Consider the following 20135-nt stretch of genomic DNA (forward strand, 5'->3'; position numbering starts at 1 on the left):
ATTTTCATTTATTTATTTATTTATTTACACAGATAGCAACAAAAGAGAAGGGGGGAGCTCTCAAAAGGAGGTTGCAAAACATGAAGATTGCCAACAAAGACTGCAGCATGAGAAATCAGAAGCTGTGATTTAATCAAGACCGGGTTCTGCCCAACTGTTCTGCCACAAGCATCCCTGCAGGTACCGAGTCATTGCATTTCCTGTCATCTGTGATTCAAATGAAAAATGCACCTTGGCTAGAATGTGCGTTCAGTTTAAAAATAGATGTATTCCATATTTTATATGCACCTTTACTCTGAAGTAAATCTTCCTATATTGAAGCTGGGGAAGGGCCATAGCTCAGCAGCAATGTAGTGCAGAAAGTCCCCGGTATGTCTAGGTAGGGCTGGTAATGACTCCTTGTCTGAAATCCCGCAGCGCTGCTGCCAGTCAGTGCCGACAATATCGAGCTAGATGGTCTGATTCAGTATAAGGCAGGTTCCTAAGTTACCCTACATAGGATCACAGCCACTATGAAGAACATATGAACATAAGAAGAGCCAGCTGGATCCGGCCCAGCATCCTCTTCTCATAGTGGCCAAACAGATGCCCATATGGGAAGTCCACAAGCAAGACCTGAGTTCAAAAACACTCTCCCCTCCTGTGGTTTCCAACAGCTGGTATTCAGAAGCATGCTGCATCCAACCACAGAGGGTTGGCCATTAAACGCACTCACTAGGGGAGTTAAAAGTTCTGTTGGACACAGGCGCCCAGGTTGCATTGCGAGTGTCACACATGGAAAGCACTCTTGGTTTAGCTGCATTCATCCTATCTGCATCACTTACTATGTAGACTTGTGTCCCAGAAGGGTAAGAGTGAGTCCTTCCCGAAACAATGCTTATTTTTCTAGCACAAATCTATTGTTGAAAGAAAATCTGTGCTTATTAGATAGCCTGCCCTAAAACATTTACGTCAATGCCCAGGCTTTGCTCACGGCCAGAGTTCGATTCCAACGGAAGGAGGAAGTCGAATCTCCGGTAAAAGGGGTCGAGGTCCAGTCAGCCTTCCATCCATCTGTGGTCAGTAAAATGAGTACCCGGAATATGCTGGGGGGTAAAGAAAGGCCAGGGAAGGAACTGGCAATCCCATCCCATATATATGGTCTGCCTAGTAAACATCACAAGACGTCACCCTAAGAGTTGGAAACGACTCGCACTATAAGCACGGGGACACCTTTACTTTTATATTGTTGTTTTACTGGTATTTAAGGCTGTGCAGGTTTTTTTTATTACATACTGGTTGCTTTTTTATACTGTACACCGCTGAAGATAAAAATATTAAGCAGTATATAAATGATTTAAATAAATAATAAAAAAGTAAAGTTCAGCTTCTGAGAGGGCAGGCAGGATGCAAGTGTAATGAATTCATTGAGTGATTGATTAATTAGTCCAAAGAAAAAAGGAAGGCTGGAAGAAAGAAACAATTAAAATCCCAACTCTTTATTTCGAAAATACCCTGGAGAGGTCAGGGCTGATTTTGCAAGCAGCTAGTCTTTCGAAAACGAGAATTTGCTGTAATCTGTCGGCGCATGCGCGGGCGCTGTCGTACTACTTTCGCTTCTCTAACGGCCTCCTCTGTTCGCGTATTCCCATTCTTAGCCCCGCCCACTCCTATTATACATATGTAAATATTAGTTGCTTAGACGCACTGCCACGGCGACCAATCAGCACTATGCGAGGGCGGGCTTAAAGCTGTCGATCCGCGCCTGCGTTCGAGACGTTGCCTACCTTTTTAAATGTGTGTCAATGGACGAGAGGTTATATGTGCGCCTGCGCATATCATCCTGCTCCTGCTATCCGTAGTCTCTTCGCGGGCACAGCTAGTACCCCCATGACATTCCATGCAGAGGAGGACATTTCTGCGCATGCGCAGAAAACACTTACTCTCCGGTGGGAGGGAGTTATATCCTTGCGTTCTTTTCGACGAGGAGGGGGAGATTAGGAAGATTTTGGGCGCATGCGCAGTAACTTTTAATCTTACAACCCATGGTAGAGAAAAAAACAGTTTGTGCGCTTGCGTAGTCTTTTTTACAGCGCAACCCAAGGCGCAGGGAAACTTCTACGCTTGCGCAGTGAAGCTGCTAGCGTTCGCCAAGCGAAGCGCTTGCGCACACGCGAGGAGGGTGGGAATGGGGAGGAGGAGGAGTCTGTCCTGCGCAGGCGCGTTTTTTGCGATCCTTCTATCCCTCTGCTGGTGGCCGCGGGAAAGGAGAAAGGGAGGGGGGCTGAAAAGGAGAAAGGGAGGGGGGCGGGAAAGCCTTCCTGCGCCTGCGCAGTTCCCGCTCGGCTCTCGCCAGAAGCAGCAGGAGGAGGCGGCGGCGGAGGAAGAGGAGGCGGAGGCTGCTCTCGCTGTGTGGAGATAGCGTGAGGGGCAGCCCAGGCTCTGCCGCCACCCGGTTTCCCCAGGGAGGGAGGGAGAGGCACGGCGTGGGGAGGAGCAGCAGGAGGAGCGGCGCCTGCTGCGGCGGCGGCGGCGGCTCACGAGCAAGCGCCTCGGTCGGTCGGTCGGTGGGTCTGAGGCGAGGCTCCGGCTCGGCTCTCGGCGCCCGGTCGCAGCCTCCCTCCTCGCTCAGTCTCAGCCCGGGCCTCCCTCGCTCCCGCCCCTCTCTCTCTCTCTCTCTCCCTCCGACAACATGTCGGCGCCGGCGGCCAAAGTCAGCAAGAAGGAGCTCAACTCCAACCACGACGGGGCCGACGAGATCTCAGGTGAAGAAGGGAGGAGGGAGGGAGGAGGAGAGCGCGCGGGAATGGCGGGCGGGGCCGGGCGTGCGAGGCAGGCTATGCCGGGCCCTTTTCGCCGCCATCTTCCTCACCACTCGCAGCAGCAGCAGCAACAGCCGCCACCGGAGGCGGGAAGGGGAAGCGCGCGCGGGGGAGGCTTGGGCCGGATGTGCAGGCCGAGGCAGCTGCGGTGGCTGCGTCCAGCCAGCGAGGGAAGGGAGGCCATATTAAAAGCGGCCCTTTTGTCTCCCGCGCGGCGGTGGCAGCAGCAGCCGCCTTCCCTTCCGCCCGCCCCTCTTCTTCCCGCCGCTGTGGCGGCAACGCAGGCCTCTTCCTTCATTTCTCCTTCCCTCCTCCATCATTACCATCTCCTTTTTTCCTCCACCACACGCGCGCGCTCTTCTCCACGACTGGCTTTCCTTTCTCTCCCCCCCCCCCCGCTTTCTCTTGCCGCCATGATTGCTTCTCAACGCCGCATGGCTTTTGCTTGATGCAGCTTAGGGTTTTTTTAAAAAAATCGGGGTGGGGGGACGCTCTTGCAATTTGGAGGGAAGAGAGAATTGCTTAAAATGTACATTTTTTAAAAGGGGGGGCTCTATGCGCTTGCTTCCCCCGCAGTTTGCCACCACGTGCGGCTGTGGCATGGTTGCATCGCTTAGAGCAACACCCCCGAAATCCCGTTAGTAACTTTTTGCATCGCCCCCTGCGGTTGTGGCTTAATCCTGGTTCCTCCTCCCGGTCATTTTTTTTTTTAAAAAAAATAATGTAATATTTACTATTGGTGTACGATTAAAAAGAAAGAACACGAATTCGTGGTTTGGTTTTTAAAGCGGCGATTGTTTTCATTTTATGTGTGAAAGAGGGGGGCACGCTAAGATCCCTCCCCTCTTTACATCGCGCTGCTTGTGAGCAAGCAAGCGTGGAAAGAAAGTGAATAGCGTGCTGGATTTCGCCCACGTGTTTCTTCCAAACCCCCCTCCCGCCTTTTTTGCAAGAAAAGTTTTTAAGTGGGGTAAGCTGTAAAATGATTGGGATTCATTTGCATCCGGTTGCACGTGGCCCAGCGCAATTCCTCAGGAACTAGCCATCCAGAATTCAGTGGGACTTGTTTCCAAGTAAAAGTGCAGAGAATTGCAGCCAGAGTTACACCACTTGTGAGGAGGTTCCCCTTCTCATTCCTCCTCCTTGGAACCATTTGACCCTTAACACAGGCTAGACCAACCTATGTGTGGAATCCCGCCTTCTGGTTTGTTAGATAGCTCCTTCCCGCTGCATTTCCTCAATCTGAAAACTGCTACATAAGCAATGTTTCTTTAAGGGATTTTTTGCCTTGATATTACAATCCAGGAAATAATACATTTCCAGGTACACTTGTCATATAGTTTTTCCAGTTCCGTGAAACAGGTTTCTTTAAATGGGGATACTTCAACAAGCTGGTGTGGATCTATTTAAAGTGAATTAAAGCATGTCTATTTTGTAGATGAGTATGACCCACAAGAAATGTAGAACAAGCAAAGTAAGCGTCTTACTGGTCCAGTGAGGGTAAAATACTGGCAAGAGTATAAATACTGATGAAAAATATTTTGTGAATGAATACATGGGAGCAATTCTTTTTTGTCCATGGATTGTGTGGGACTCATCCCCCCCATTTTGCATTAAAGTCTTACAGCACAACCCCATGTTTATACTCAGAAATAAGTTCCTATGAGCATTTAAAAAAAAAAACACAACTTCCTATTTTAAGTGTGCATGGGATTGACCACAGTATATTTGTTAAAATACATGCTCAGGATGGGGGAGTTCGAGCAATTGCAAACAATCAAAAACACTACAGATTGAGAAGCATTTTTATTCATATAATAACATCAGTAATATCAAGAACAAACATTACTTCTATTGAATTGTGTTGTTACTAATTGGAATTTGACTTGAGGTACTTTTTTTTCCAGACAAAGAGCAACAGGAAGCAATTGAACATATTGATGAAGTACAGAATGAAATAGACAGGTAACCCAGATGGTGTTCTATATGTTTCTTTAGAATAGACCAACAAACAACTGTATGCACATTTTTATAATATAGGTGTTATATAAAACAGCTTTGCTTGTAAAACCTGAAGTCTATTTCATGGGTAGACATAGTTGATAAATGCTTTTTGCCTGCTGCTAATTGGTTTTTATAAAGAGTTGTGATAGAAGGCAACTTTAATAATATAGAACTTGACAATGTGAGCTGTACTCAGTTGGCTTTTCTATGTTAATACAATCAGCTGAAAAGTAAGCACTTGGTAGCAATAAGAAGTTCTGGTTATTTCCATAAGTTATGTGAGACAAGGTTCCCTAATCAGAGAAAATCAACACCACCACCACCCCCGCATCACAGCTTAGCTATTGAAGCTAAATAACTTTCAATCTGTCACACCAATTGCATGTTTCTCTCTCCTCCTCTTTGTAGACTTGGGCTATAACAGTTTTTCTTCAGTACAAAACAGTGCCCTCCAGTGCAGATGGACTGAAAAATGAATTAATAGGAACATGTTCGTTTCATTTTTCATTTGTTTTGTGCCCACCTAATAGACCAGAGACATTGTACTGCTGAGCTTATGAACTAGTGAGTATAGGATTTGGAGCCGGAGTGGAAACTGAGGTTTATCTGTGGAAATGCTGTGCAGTATGATAGCCAAGCATTGACCTACAAATGTGTACTGCTATACAGTTAGAACTGAACTCATCACAGTTCAGACCCTGGGCTCTGATCTGGAGAAACAGCTGCAAGAATAGATAGCTGTGTTGCCTCAGTTTTGTTGCTTAACATAAGAAGAGCCTGCTGGATCAGGCCAGTGGCCCATCTAGTCCAGCATCCTGTTCTCACAGCGGCCAACCAGGTGCCTGGGGGAAGCCCGCAAGCAGGACCCGAGTGCAAGAACACTCTCCCCTCCTAAGGCTTCCGGCAACTGGTTTTCAGAAGCATGCTGCCTCTGACTAGGGTGGCACAGCACAGCCATCACGGCTAGTAGCCATTGATAGCCCTGTCCTCCATGAATTTGTCTAATCTTTTAAAGCCATCCAAGCTGGTGGCCATTACTGCATCTTGTGGGAGCAAATTCCATAGTTTAACTATGCGCTGAGTAAAGAAGTACTTCCTTTTGTCTGTCCTGAATCTTCCAACATTCAGCTTCTTTGAATGTCCACGAGTTCTAGTATTATGAGAGAGGGAGAAGAACTTTTCTCTATCCACTTAATGCCATGCATAATTTTATACACTTCTATCATGTCTCCTCTGACCCGCCTTTTCTCTAAACTAAAAAGCCCCAAATGCTGCAACCTTTCCTCGTAAGGGAGTGGCTCCATCCCCTTGATCATTCTGGTTGCCCTCTTCTGAACCTTTTCCAACTCTAGAATATCCTTTTTGAGATGAGGCGACCAGAACTGTACACAGTATTCCAAATGCGGCCGCACCATAGATTTATACAACGGCATTATGATATCGGCTGTTTTATTTTCAATACCTTTCCTAATTATCGCTAGCATGGAATTTGCCTTTTTCACAGCTGCCGCACACTGGGTCGACATTTTCATTGTGCTGTCCACTACAACCCCGAGGTCTCTCTCCTGGTCGGTCACCGCCAGTTCAGACCCCATGAGCGTATATGTGAAATTAAGATGTTTTGCTCCAATATGCATAATTTTACACTTGTTTATATTGAATTGCATTTGCCATTTTTCCGCCCATTCACTCAGTTTGGAGAGGTCTTTTTGGAGCTCTTCGCAATCCCTTTTTGTTTTAACAACCCTGAACAATTTAGTGTCATCAGCAAACTTGGCCACTTCACTGCTCACTCCTAATTCTAGGTCATTAATGAAGAAGTTGAAAAGTACAGGTCCCAATACCGATCCTTGAGGGACTCCACTTTCTACAGCCCTCCATTGGGAGAACTGTCCGTTTATTCCTACTCTCTGCTTTCTGCTTCTTAACCAATTCCTTATCCACAAGAGGACCTCTCCTCTTATTCCATGACTGCTAAGCTTCCTCAGAAGCCTTTGGTGAGGTACCTTGTCAAACGCTTTTTGAAAGTCTAAGTACACTATGTCCACTGGATCACCTCTATCTATATGCTTGTTTTTACAAAATGTAAATTCCACACTTGTTTAACTGAGCACATCAACTGAAGATCCAGTTCCATTGATTTCAGATTATCCTTAAGGTTGTCTTGGATGCAGTTATAGGAGAAGTTTAATTCTGATTTCCCTGCTGCTTTGATCCTTCTCCTAAACTTCATATCTCTGTTTTTTATATTGTCTTTGCTACAGACTGAATGAACAAGCCAGTGAGGAAATTTTGAAAGTAGAACAGAAGTACAACAAACTCCGCCAACCATTCTTCCAGAAGAGGTCAGAATTGATCGCCAAAATCCCAAACTTTTGGGTAACAACATTTGTCAACCACCCACAAGGTATGCTGAAACCATATACTTAAAATTATATTTGTTGCTTTAATAATTTCTCTAAAGTGGCTTGGAATTGTCAGTGCCCTCTTAAGAATACAGTTTAGGTCTGCTCTTTCTCAAAAGCTAAACCCATGGCTCAAATTCCTAGACGTTAGCTTTTATTTCTCTTATTTGGTTGTATCAAATAGTGTTGCTGAGCAGGTAGTGGGGAGGGGAGATCCCTGTTGGACACAATCCTCAGCAATCTATAATAGTAGGTCAGGAATGATTTAATAGAGCTGAGGTTATATTAGTTGATATGACCTCTAACAACTTTTTTAAGGACGTAATTCAGAGAACCCTGAAGCAAGCTTGCTTTAGTTAGTTAGTGACACTTCTGTTGCTAAAGAGTATGTAAAACAAACTTGTGATGGAAACTTTGTAATTCTGTGTTAGTATCTGCACTGTTGGGAGAGGAAGACGAGGAGGCGCTGCATTATTTGACCAGAGTTGAGGTGACGGAGTTTGAAGACATCAAATCAGGTTACAGAATAGATTTTGTAAGTTAAAGGTGCACTGCACCATCCTTACCATATTTGTGGATGGCTGGGAGAGTGACCTCATAGTCCCCGATAGCTTGCTTTGAAATCTGTATGTCGTACAGTATTGTCCACATTACGATGTTCTCTGGATTACAGTATTTTGATGAGAATCCATATTTTGAAAACAAGATGCTCTCCAAAGAGTTTCATCTGAATGAGAGTGGGGACCCATCATCAAAATCAAGTGAAATCAAATGGAAGTCTGGGAAGGTATGTAGCTGTCATTGTTTAAGAGTTGCTGCCTATTTTTAAACAGGTTTTTCCTGTAGATTTCTTGATTCCAGCTACTAGTAGCAACTTCTCCAGCTGTAATAGGTAAGAGGAACCTTTGCTGAACTACAACTCCCATGATCCCTGGCCATTGGCCATATTTGCTGGGCTGATAGGAGCTGTAGTTCAGCAACAACTGGAAAGCCAAAGGTGCCACACGCCTGAGCTAGAATCTGTTTCCTCCTGATGTGGGTGAAGCAAAGTAGGGGTGGTGGCGTGTGTATCTAGTGAATTTTAGATCTGTTTTACATTTCCATCAAACCTTGCTAAAAAGCTGCCCACTGGTATTAGGGGACCAAATTTATGAGCTTTTCCTGAGATTTTTCTGAGAACTCTGGGAGGGGAATAGAACATGTGAGCGCCAAACTATGGGTCATATCCTATGTTAATCATACTTACAGTAGACGCATTGAAATGAATAGACATGACTAAGTTCTGTGGGTCTACCTGAGGAGAACTTAGTTGGATACAAACTCTTTTGTATATTGCGGTGATACTTCATTTGTAGACAGCATGGTGTCACTCCGCTGCTGGGGGATGGGAAAGAGGCAAAACATGTAAATATCTTAAAAGCTAACTGAACTGTTTCATTTTATTCACTTATTCCATTGTTACCTTGAGTGGATGAAGAGCCCTGAGGAGAGTTAGAAGTCACATTTTCATCTCTGACCCAGCATTGTCAGAAGATTCATTTTTATTTAATATTTATAGACTGCACTCTTAAAAATATGGCAAGGTGCTATACAACATACAATTGCAGTAACTTTGATAAAAGCAATAATATCCTTAAAAGGTAGTTGAGAAAGATTAATGTCTCAAATGTCTGTCCGAGTAAAAGTTTCTAACAGATGTATGAAAGTAGGCAGGGCCTTTCCCCTGGCAGGGCGCTCCATAGGGTGTTCTGTCTCTGCCTTCCCTTTAATATCTCAATGGAGTGAAGTAAGAATAGTACCAAATAAAGTTCTAACCAAATGCACCCATGGCTGGCTCCCTCTTGCCAATAATAACAACCCAGCCCCCTCGTCTCTCCTGCTCTGTGCCCTCCTTGAGTACTTTCGCTCGGCTGGAATGCAGCCTTGAGATGTGACGATTCTTCTTGCCTGGATCGAGACGGGGGTGCGTCTAGAACCATCTAGCTTTGTGTGGCTGGAATGGAACCTACTAGAGGGTTTGGCTGTTGGAATGAAAAAAGATTCCCCGCCCCTATTGTCCAAGTGATGGGCTTGGGATATTCCTAACACGACACGACGTTTCTTTCAATACCCTGGAGTTCTCTGCCGTGTGCGTGTGTGTTCATAGGACTACTGACGCAGCTAGTCTGTAAATGACTGAGCAGGCTCAAGTCTTGTGTTTCCAAATGGCCAATTTTCTCTGAAATGGACAGGGAGTATCAAAAGCAGTTCGATAGTGCTCCACATCCCAGTCGCTGTGTGGTTTGGGGTCTCTATTCAGATGGCCAATTAGCAGTTGTATAGGTTAACATGGATGCTTTCTGCGGGAAAAGCCTCACGCTTTTCAGAATGAAGCTTTGATTTTCTGTGTGGTTGGTTGTTTAAAGGATCTGACAAAGCGCTCGAGTCAGACGCAGAACAAGGCCAGCAGGAAGAGGCAGCATGAAGAACCGGAGAGTTTCTTCACTTGGTTTACTGACCATTCTGATGCTGGTGCTGATGAGCTAGGCGAGGTCATTAAAGATGACATCTGGCCAAACCCATTACAGTACTACTTGGTAGGTGCCTTTTAATGAGCTTTACTTCGTGTTTGTAGCAGGATGTCTAGGGCTGGTTTAAGATACAAGATGCTAACAAGTTGTTATTATTCAAACAAGGTTCCTGATATGGATGATGAAGAAGGTGAAGGAGAGGAGGATGACGACGATGAGGAAGAGGAAGAAGGCCTGGAGGACATCGATGAGGAAGGTGACGAAGATGAGGGCGAAGAAGATGAAGATGATGACGAGGGAGAAGAAGGAGAGGTTGGAATGGCACTTGCCATTTAGTAATGGCTTGCAAATAGGGTTAGGAAGAATTCGGCGCAAGCTATGCAGCTCAGAACACCCAGGGGCTCTGATAATTCCAATATAAGGCATGGTTTTGGCAGCTTTGAGTTGAGATTGTCAGCTCCAAAGTTGGGGGTGCTCAGAGCTTCTTAAACTTGTGTGACTTGCATTCTGGTTCTAAATACATGTCTTGAGTTCAGTAAGGGAGTTACTAATAAGTCCAAAAAGTTACAAGCCCACAGAGGTTTTTACTAGCTCATCTGCCTATATGTGGCACAAGAATGGATTGGCTGGAAACAAACCATCTTTCAGTGGCTCTCCTACTTCCTGTGTGAGGGTAATACCTCCTTGCCAGGGGGCTGCTTGATGACTGGCAACTTCAGGTGTGGTTTACGGTCATAGTGCAAGTCAACTTCAGCTTGGCATCTCTCCTCTGCATGCCATAATCTTTAGTGACTTTGGTTAGCTGGTTGTGTGCTTAGCAGGATCTCCTCTTGCGTGGAAGAGCAGAGTCCCTAAAATGGATCTGCCGAAGCTTCTGGACTTCACATTTTTCACATGCTTCAGGTAGCCTTTATTGCACAAGCCCTTGTCTGCAGCCATTTTCTGTTAGCCTGGGCATCATGCAGGTTCAGAGTTTTAACAGTGCATGGGAAGCGTGTGGGGCAGTCCCCATAGTCAGCGTGTTAGGGATAGAAGCCTTGCCTTATGAAGCCTTGCATGGAGGATAATTATAGAGTAAGGGGATGGGAGAGCGGATTGTGTGAGATTTGGATTAATGGGATGACTGCAGAATACTGTGTTTAAATGTTGCATTTCTTTCAACAGGAGGATGAAGGAGAAGATGACTGAACACTGACAGATTCCAACCACCCCTTCCCCCCCTCTCCAGTCCCTGGGAGCAAGTTGCTGTCTATTCCCTTCCCCCCCTTCCCTTTTGTGCTCAGTCGCCTTGTTCTCCTGAGGTCTTTTCTCCTCTCCTCTCTTCACCATGGTTCACAAATAATTTTGGAGAAAATATAAAGCTGAATTGCAGTGGAAAAGAATCTCTACTCATTTCAATTTTTTTTATCTGTTTTGAAACAAACAAAAAACTGTTAGTGGAATCCACACGCCGTGTTCTTTGGGGAAGAAAGAGAAGCTTCTGCGCTCCCTTCACTCTGCTGGAAGCTGAAGAGTGCTAGGCCCCTGTGTAGTAGTGCATAGAATCTAGCTTTTTCCTTCTTTCTCTGTATATTGGGCTCAGAGATTACACTGTGTCTCTATGTGAATATGGACAGTTAGCATTTACCAACATGTATCTGTCTACTTCTCTTGTTTAAAAAAAAAAACAGAAAAAAGCTAAAAAAAATGGGAGGGGTTATAGACAGGGTAAGCAAGGGGTGGGTTTCAGATGTTGGGGTGGGTTAAATGGGCATTTTGACAAAACAAGGCTTCTCCTTTGGCATGTTTAATCGTGATGTTTAATAAACATCCTTGCAGTTTAAAAGATGACACTTTTAAAGGAAAAAAATCAAATTCTCTCCTAATGATTACAGTTGAGCCCTGCCACTTGATGGAGAATCAGCAGAACCTGTAGGATCTTATTTGGAATTTACATTCTCTATTGTAATTTTGTTCTTTGTTTTGTTTTTCAATTTTTTTTGTTTCACTGGAAAAGAAAGATGCTCAGTTTTAAACGTTAAAAAGTGTACAAGTTGCTTTGTTACAATAAAACTTAATGTGTACACAAGGGGGCTGATAGTCTTCACTGGGGAAAAAAAGCACGCTTCAGACCCAACTCCAGTTAGTTTGGTTTCTCCACATGGAAATTAGAACTGTTAGGACTAATACTATTTTGAAAGGAAGAAAACAAAGTCAGTTGTACATTTTTAAAAACACACATTGCAGTCTTCCCTTCACTAAAACTAGCCTCTCATCCAGACTATCTCTTGAAAGTGTAATGTTTTGAGGATTCAGGTGTAAACAGAAGAGGCATTTGCCTATGTGCTATCCCAGCTTTCTGAAAGGTCGCTTAGTGCCTGCTCGCTTCTTCCAGTCAATGTGGAAGAGTTGGCAGTTTGCATATCAACTGGTAACCAAACTTAAGGAGAGCTGACCTCACTGGCTTAATTTGATCAAGACTCCCAGTCAGTTTGGGGGCCAGGTAGAGAAGAGACTGCTTTAACACCAAGGGGCTACTGTGAGATTGATAGGAGTGATGCTTTGAGAAATATATTCAATGTAGGTGGAATTATGTAACTACATCTATTGGTATCAATAAAGATCATCACTGGATTGGCATGTGCTGGTGGGGTCTGGTCCTTCAGAGTTGCTTGAATTAAAAGCTTTTATTTTGCTTGGGTGGGTTATGGGTGAATTTGGATTAATACTTTTGTAACGCATGGCAGCATTTTCACTGCTTGATCATGACTTCTGGCAACCCCATGAATCAGTGACCTCCAAGAGCATCTGTCATGAACCACCCTGTTCAGATTTTGTAGTTCAGGTCTGTGGCTTCCTTGATGGAATCAATCTATCTCTTGTTTGGCCTTTTTTTCTACTCCCTTCTGTTTTTCCCAGCATTATTGTCTTTTCTAGTGAATCCTGTCTTCTCATGTCCAAAGTATAACCTCAGTTTCATCATTTTAGCTTCTAGTGATATAAATTTAATAAATAAGAAAAAATGACACGAGGAAAACAGACTGAGGAAAAAGCTACAGTTACAACACAGTTATATAGTTCTGTCAATGCAGATCCTGGAGAGCAACAATTGCGCCCCTTTTGGTGGCAATTCGGCCTGGAAGAATTTCCCCGCCACCCCTAAAAAAAGATTAAATCCAGGAGCAGAGCAGATGCCAATGTGCAGGTCAGGAGATCTTGTCTAGCATTTTGACAGTTCTAGTTCTTTTTTAAAAGATAAAAGTTTAATTTAGACAAATGAACAGGTTCAGAGGGCGGCAACAAGGATGATCAGGGGACTGGAAACAGCGCTATAAGGAGGGACTGGAAACGGCACAGCCTTTAGAAGAGAAAAATGAGATATGCTGGAAAAGTCACAGGAAGAAGGCCAGGATCTCTTGATCATCCCAGAGTGCAGGACACAGAATAATGGGCTCAAGTTATAGGAAGCCAGATTTCAACTGGACATCAGGAAACACTTCCTAATGGTTAGAGCAGTATGACAATTGAACCAATGACCTGGGGAGGTGATGGACTTTACAATACTGGAGGCATTCAAGAGGCAACTGGACACGCACTTGCTGGGGATGCTTTAATTTGGATTCCTGCACTGAGCTGGGGGTTGGACTAGACGGCCTTAGAGGTCCCTTCCAACTCTATTATAGGATTCTCAAGGGCCAGCTGGAGAGGCCTGGAGGACCACATTTGAGCCAGGGGGGCAACAGTCTTGGTAGGGAGACCATTAGAAAGCCAAGGTGCCACTTAATCAATTAGCAGCACAAGCCTTCTGAATATTCATGAGGGAGTAATTCTCACTGTGTTCAGCGCAGCTCTTTCCTTAGGAAGGATGTGGTCCTAACCACACTTACAAACACACTTGTGTTCAATGGGATTTGCCTCTGAGTAACTTGTTTCAGATTGCTCTTAAGACTCGCCGGATGAATCAAGATTGATTTAAACCTTTAGGCTTAACAACAATTAAAATTATTGCATTACAATTATATAATTCTACTTTATCAGGCTTATTTAGTCCCTTGTTACTAAAAGGTCTCCAGGTTCACAATTTTGCCTAGGAAATGCTGCAGCCAGGCAGTTTTGTTGTTGAATAACAGTAGCAGCAATAAATAAATAAATCTACTCTGCCCTTCCTCCTGAAGGATCCTAGGGCAGCCCAGAACAAACATTAAAACAATACAATTTTTAAAAACACATTTGAATGTTCAAAAACAATCATGTATCCTCCCAGCTAATAATGTCAAGGTTGTCAGGCACAGTATATTTCTGCCAACAATACCTGGGGAAAACAGGAATTAATTAAATGCCTTCTGAATTATTATTACTGATGTCATTTTTTTAAAAAACCCTGCTGCTCCATCAAATTTTAGCTCCAGCTGATTTACCATTTACACAATACAAAACCAACAATCAGTTGATTACTGAGGTTTTTTTAAAAAAAGATGTAGTTTATTAGGGTTTTCATATTACCAAAAACCGTGTGCGACCCCTTAAGTATGACCCTCCCCCCACCCACCCCTTCCCCTCTCCTTACCTGCCCGTTTCTTTTTCTTTACATGCGTTTTCATTTCTGATGTTCAGTCGTTTGGTGTGTTACTCAGTGCTCGGGTTCACATGCTTAGCTAAGGGTAAAGATGCGTGTCAGTCTTTGTACTGGGCACGTTTAGCCTGGAGAAGAGAAGACTGAGGGGATATATGATAGCACTGTTCGAGGACTTGAAAAGTTGCCACCCAGAGGAGGGCCGGGATCCCTTCTCAATCGTCCCAGAGTGCAGGACATGGAATAATGGGCTCAAGGTGCAGGAAGCTTTTTTGGCTGGACATCAGGAAAAACTTTCTAACTGTTGGAGCCATATGACAATGGAACCAATTACCTCAAGAGGTAGTGGGCTTTCTGACACTGGAGGCATTCAAGAGGCAGCTGGACAACCATCTGTTGGGAATGCTTTGGTTTGGATTCCTGCATTGAGCAGGGGGTTGGATTTGATGACCTTATAGGCCTCTTCCAACTCTAACTATGATTCTATCAATGCCCTCGTTGAGTTGGAGAAGCCTCTGCTCCTGCAATGCACTGGGCCTTCTCCCACCACTTCCAGTCATCGACTTGACTTGGTTCTGGACCAGCCCGTGTGCTGTAGAGATCCAGAGGGTTAGACGCGGACTGGGATGACCCAGGTTCAAATCCTCCCTCAGCTCGTTGGCGAAGGGCCATAGTGGCTCAGTGACTGAGCATCTTGCATGCAGAAGGTTCCACGTTCAGTCCTCAACAGCATCTCCAGGCAGAGCCGGGAATGTCCCCCAAGTCTGAAACCCTGGAGAGCTGCTAGCAGTGGAGTATACACCCTCTCATCTGAACCTACCTCACAGGGTGGTTGTGAAATAAAATGGGTGAGGGGGGGAAACAACTTGCACTCCTTAAAGGCAGGATATACACGCTGGGAATGCAGAGAGTGCTGGGTTGCACCAATTTTCTACTCTGAATTGACTTTTCAGATAAGCTAGCCATGGCTGCCACTCTGGGCCTTTAAATCTTGCTGAGATTATTATATGTATATTTTTAATTAAAGCAAATTAAGAGCCACCTGGAAAGCTCTTGTTAAACAGCCCCCCCCTTGCTGCTTAGTTTGTCCGTCTCACCTATAGGACGCATTGCATTTATTTCTTACCTATTTTTGCAACCGCTTTACCCCTTGCAAAACTTGGGTTTTTGTGAGCAAAAGGTGACTCGGTGGGTGAGTGGGGGGATAATAATCCAGTTTTGGAGGCGGGGGGGGGGAGAGGGAGGCAAGCCTTGAGTATATCCTTTCCCGGTCGCGGGCCTGGGCTCCCCCCGGAGTGAGCCAGCAGAGGGCGCCGGATCCCTTCGGAGCCTCTTTGCCCGGGAACGGTGGGAGTTTGAACAAAGTTTTGCTGGCGACAGACGAGTGGCTACTCCGGATTGGGTTGACCCGGCGTCCGCAGGGGGAGTTTAGCAAGCCGGGTCCGGAGAATTGGGGCGACCGCGCTTGGATAGCAGCAATGGCGGCTGGGGAGACGCAGCAGGTGAGGAAGGAAGAGGAGGAGGGAAGAGGAAAGACGGAGGGGAGTCCGGATTGGGTTTCCAAACTCAGCCCACCCACCCCCGGGCATCCCCTGCGGGGCAGATTCTTTCTTGAGGAAACAGGGGGGAGAGCATTTATTTTGGAAGGAAAAGGCTGGGTCTGGGACTAATATTGGTCCTGCTCAGAGTAGACCCATTGAGGTTAATGGACATGGCTCAGTTAAGGCCATTCATTTCGGGGAGTTGACTCAAAACCTTGGCGCCGATTCCTGCGTAAAGAATACTGGATGATGGCCCATGTTAGCCACGCTCAGAGTAGACCCACTGGAATCAGTGTATGCCCCACCTGTGTAAAGATACTGGGTGATAGCCAGTGTTGGGTGACATCTACACCATACATTTAAGGCATATTCAACACGCATTGAAAGCACGTGGCTTCCCCCCAAAAATCCTGGGAACTGTAGTTTACCCCTGACAGAGGTACAATTCTCAGCGCCCTTAGCAAGCTGCAGTTCCCAGGATCCTTTGGGGAAAACTACGTGCTTTATGATGTATGTTGTGGATACTCAGAGTAGACCCACTGAAATCAATGCAAATCAGTCCATGAAGTTAATGAGTGAGACCCAGTGGTTAGAGCGGGGTTAGGTTGCGATGCTAAGTATGATTTTACTGTGATGTTCCCCAAACTTTTTTGTCCCCTGTGGACCACATGAAAATTGCTGTTGGTCTTGGCATGGTTTGTAGCAATTGTAATGCGCTGCGCTGGGTGCTGCATGATTATTATTTTTCCCCCAATCGTATTTCTGTTCTTTTGTCACTTATGTTGCATTTTAATGCATTGCTGTTTGCATTCTCTGCAGTTCAAACAGCAACGCGATAACGTACAATATTAAGGAATAAAAGAGCAGCCAAAATGCAATTCAAAATCAATATGAACATTCAATGCGCATGTGCTGTGGACCACTGGGATGAAGCTGCGGGACTACCTGTGGCCCACAGACCACAATTTGGGAACTGCTGGTTTAATAAATGTAAACGCACTGCCTTCAAGTCGATTCCGACTTATGGCGACCCTCTGAATAGGGTTTTCATGAGGCCGAGAGGCAGTGGCTGGTCCAAGGTCACCCAGTGAGGTTCATGGATGTGTGGGGATTCAAATCCTGGTCTCGCAGGTCGTAGTAATGCGTGTTTAAAATTCTGTATCCTGCCCTATGCCTTCCGTGAGGGCTTTTCCTTGATTGGAAGCGTTCTTGGATTGCAACAGTGGCTCTTATTTGCCTGGATGGGGGAGAGGGGTGTGTGTGTGTAACAAACCTCTACCCCTTTGACTTTTGCATGGCTGCCTGCTCTGTAAAGGTAAGCGTCACATCTGTTGTTCTGCCTACTTTTGCACCTGGCCCTGCTCACCACTGACCTGTGGCCCCCGGAAGGTTATTGTTGAGGCAATGTGGCCCTCAGTCTGGAAAAGTGCCCCACCCTTGGGCAAGATGAAAAGAGGATTGGAGGTCACAAGGGAGATATGAACCTAGAAAAGTGTGGATGTCTAAACCGTGCCCTTGACAGCGATAGGCCAGCTGAGAAAACAGATGTGGAGCATTGACGAGGAAAGAGACTAATATTGGGGAAAGATTGCGGGGGGAGGGATTCTGGAATCTTTTTTTAAAAAATGTCCTGTTTTTTATCTCCTTGATTAGCTGCTAGCCTCTTATTACTGTGGCCCATGAGGACTAGCAGCTTAGGAGGTTTGCTGGCTGGTTCGATGAGTACTGACTTTCTAGCTGCAGGTGTTCTGTGAGCAGAATGGCTCTTGGAGCCCAGTTTATTTTGGGGATCAGTCATGTGGGCTAGAAGATTCTGGAGGACACAGAGGGATGGGTGCAAATCTCGGTGATTTAGCTGCGGGACAGCTAACGTATATGTCGAAAATGAGCCTGAGGTTATCTACATGGCCCTTGTGTGCTTTTGGCTAGGAGAAAGTTAGATGGGAGAAACCTCTTGTGAATGAGACTGTTGGAAGGTGGCCTCCGTGTCAGTTGGAAGGTCATTGCTTTGTCTAAAAACTGACTTTTTGCACAACCTCCTGTTTGATTTAATCTATGCCTCTTCTGTGTTCTCTTCCTGTCTCGGCTAGGAGAGTTTAGAAACTCCCTCCCCCCCCAAAAAAATATTTCTTGAGAAACATTACATGCTGGGGAGCTATCCAGGCAAAATTTTTAAAGTGCATTTAATTTATTTCAGTGGCAACAATTTAAACATGCATGTAACTGTTCCACTGAAACTGGCAGTATTTAAAGTGCTCAAGTTTGGCTAGATTGAGCCTTCTTTGAAAAGAAGAGTTATATGCGACAGACATTAAAGATGTGGGCTGGCCTCTCTGTATAATATATTATAGAACTATAATATAGTTCTTTCACAGAATGACAGGGTATTATTCATTGTTTGTTTCAAGAATTTATATGCTTCTCTTCCTCAGAAAAGTTTGCAAAGCGGTTTTATAAAGGAAATTGAATAACAAAATAAAATATTGCAGTATATACCGGAAAAAACACCCAAATCCATAAAATAGGATTCCATTCCACTCAGTATGAATCTCCTTTTGGGAGGAATCTTGGCTCCCTTTGAGAGGAAGGGTGGGATATTATTATTATTATTATTATTACCCACAAAAATGTCATACTCACTAATACACTCATGCCTCAATCTATCTACACACCCTTACACCCACCCACAAACACAAACGCACTCTCACTCACTTTCAACAATTTCCTGGCGATGTATACAAGAAGACCGTACTGCAACATTGGCTGCCTAACACTATGGTCTGGCTTGCACATAATGCTAAACCATGGCTTAGCTTTTATGTGTGAACCCTGCCCAAAAATGTAACTATGGCTTGTTTACTGCCAACAAACCACAATCTGAAGCCATGCTTTCTGATTGGCTGACAAACCTTGGTTTGTTTAAACTATGGGTTGGTGTTGAGTGTCAACCCAGCACTCTTCCTTAACCATAGTTTGTTTGATGAGCATCCCAGATGCTCACCAAATGACTGAGGTGCAAGACAAGCAAGGCTGAAAAAAATAAACTTTTGAGAAACAAGCCATGGTTTGTTTGATCATCTGTGAGATAATTCGTGATTAACCTGGAATTTAATCTAGGACTCCGCACGCCCCAGTAAACACCTCATACTATTAACCCGGATGCTCATTTTTATAGGGTTGTTGTATCCAACTAAATTCTACTCAGAGGAAACCTACTGAAATTAATGTACCTATGTTAGTCATGTCCATCTGTTTCAATGGGTCTCCTTTGAGTAGGACTAACATTCAATACAAACTATAGGGTTATTGTTCATGGGTCACCCTAGTCATCAGCCACCAATTTCCAGCGCCTATGTGAAAGTTTAACCCTTCTCCCATTTTAACTGCACAACAATCCTGTGAGGTAGGTTAGGCTGAAAAACAGTGAATGTTTACAAAACCTTCAAGGCCGAGTTGGGATTTGAACCCAGGTCTCTTCATGCTCTTGCTGCTACACCTCAGTCGTAGAGTGACAAAGTAAGACATGGCAGAGAGGGAAATTATAGTGGGGCATGCCTCTCAGAAACAAAGAAATGCGAGTCTTTGCTATACATGTATGCTGGCTTTATGCCAGCTTAGCTGAAATGGCTTCCCACACAGAGAATTCTAGGAACTGTAGTTTCTCTGTTGGAGATCTCAACTTCCACCACCTCCACCCTCAAGGAACTATAGTTCCCAGGGTTCTCAGGGGCGAGGCGATAACTTTTTAAGCCTGTTCCTCTTTTTTCCCATTGAAACTGGAAGAGGAACAATGCGGTAGCCCATCTTTGATCCGTTCACTGCCATTCCTGTCATTTATTGTCGCCGTACTTTGGCAAGGTTGCAGGGAGCAGAGAACAGCAGCTATGAACTAGAACGTGATTAAAAAAAAAAACACCCCACCTCTCTCACACCCCAATAATTCCTTTAAAAGCAGCACTGTGGTAAACTGTGGCTTCTTTGTCTGCTTCTTGGAAGCCGGGCACACAGACCTCTGAATTTGTCCTGCCCTCTGTTAATATTTAGCTCGAACGCTTGGGGCTCCACGCTTGATGTTTGCAGCTGAAACCTTTGTTTTCTTTCCACTCTTGGACTTTGGCTTAACTCCTGGTCTTCTTACTCATTGGGTGTGAACTTCCTACATCCAGGATGTTGAGCCTTTGCGTGTGTGTTGTAGTTCGTAGCAGATTGCCTGATTTAGCTTCAAGCTGGTGTCAAACACATTTTCTTTCTTTAAGTAGAAAACACACACACAAGTGAGAACTGTAACTAGAGATGTGGTTTTTCTGATCCCCCGCCCCCAG

General features: G+C 44.9%; 2 protein-coding genes across 4 annotated transcripts in view; both read left to right on the forward strand.

Annotated features, from left to right (window-relative positions):
* The first annotated feature begins 2286 nt into the window (after nucleotides 1-2286).
* On the forward strand, nucleotides 2287-12339 carry SET (SET nuclear proto-oncogene). Of its 2 annotated transcripts, none has more exons than XM_061604040.1 (8): nucleotides 2287-2744; nucleotides 4709-4766; nucleotides 7070-7212; nucleotides 7642-7745; nucleotides 7884-7997; nucleotides 9616-9786; nucleotides 9886-9976; nucleotides 10885-12339. In XM_061604040.1, the coding sequence occupies exons 1-8, from the start codon at nucleotides 2672-2674 to the stop codon at nucleotides 10890-10892; spliced, it is 762 nt and encodes a 253-aa protein (XP_061460024.1). In that variant the 5' UTR covers nucleotides 2287-2671; the 3' UTR covers nucleotides 10893-12339. The 2 variants fall into 2 exon arrangements, with proteins under 2 accessions (XP_061460024.1, XP_061460023.1); XM_061604039.1 differs by having other exon boundaries at nucleotides 2289-2744; nucleotides 9886-10032.
* Nucleotides 12340-15357: 3018 nt separating this feature from the next.
* PKN3 (protein kinase N3) overlaps nucleotides 15358-20135 on the forward strand; it is a 30477-nt gene continuing 25699 nt past the window's right edge. Inside the window, exon 1 of one of the 2 annotated variants that reach the window (XM_061603553.1) lies at nucleotides 15358-15452. Coding sequence is in view for 1 of the 2 variants with exons in the window: in XM_061603552.1 (XP_061459536.1) it covers nucleotides 15751-15774 (24 nt within the window). In the remaining variant the exon portion in view is untranslated. Of the gene's footprint in view, nucleotides 15453-15480; nucleotides 15775-20135 lie in introns of those variants that run through there. The other variant, XM_061603552.1, reaches the window with a different exon arrangement.

Source organism: Rhineura floridana, chromosome 20 (genome assembly GCF_030035675.1).
Source record: "Rhineura floridana isolate rRhiFlo1 chromosome 20, rRhiFlo1.hap2, whole genome shotgun sequence".
Lineage (NCBI taxonomy): Eukaryota > Metazoa > Chordata > Lepidosauria > Squamata > Rhineuridae > Rhineura > Rhineura floridana.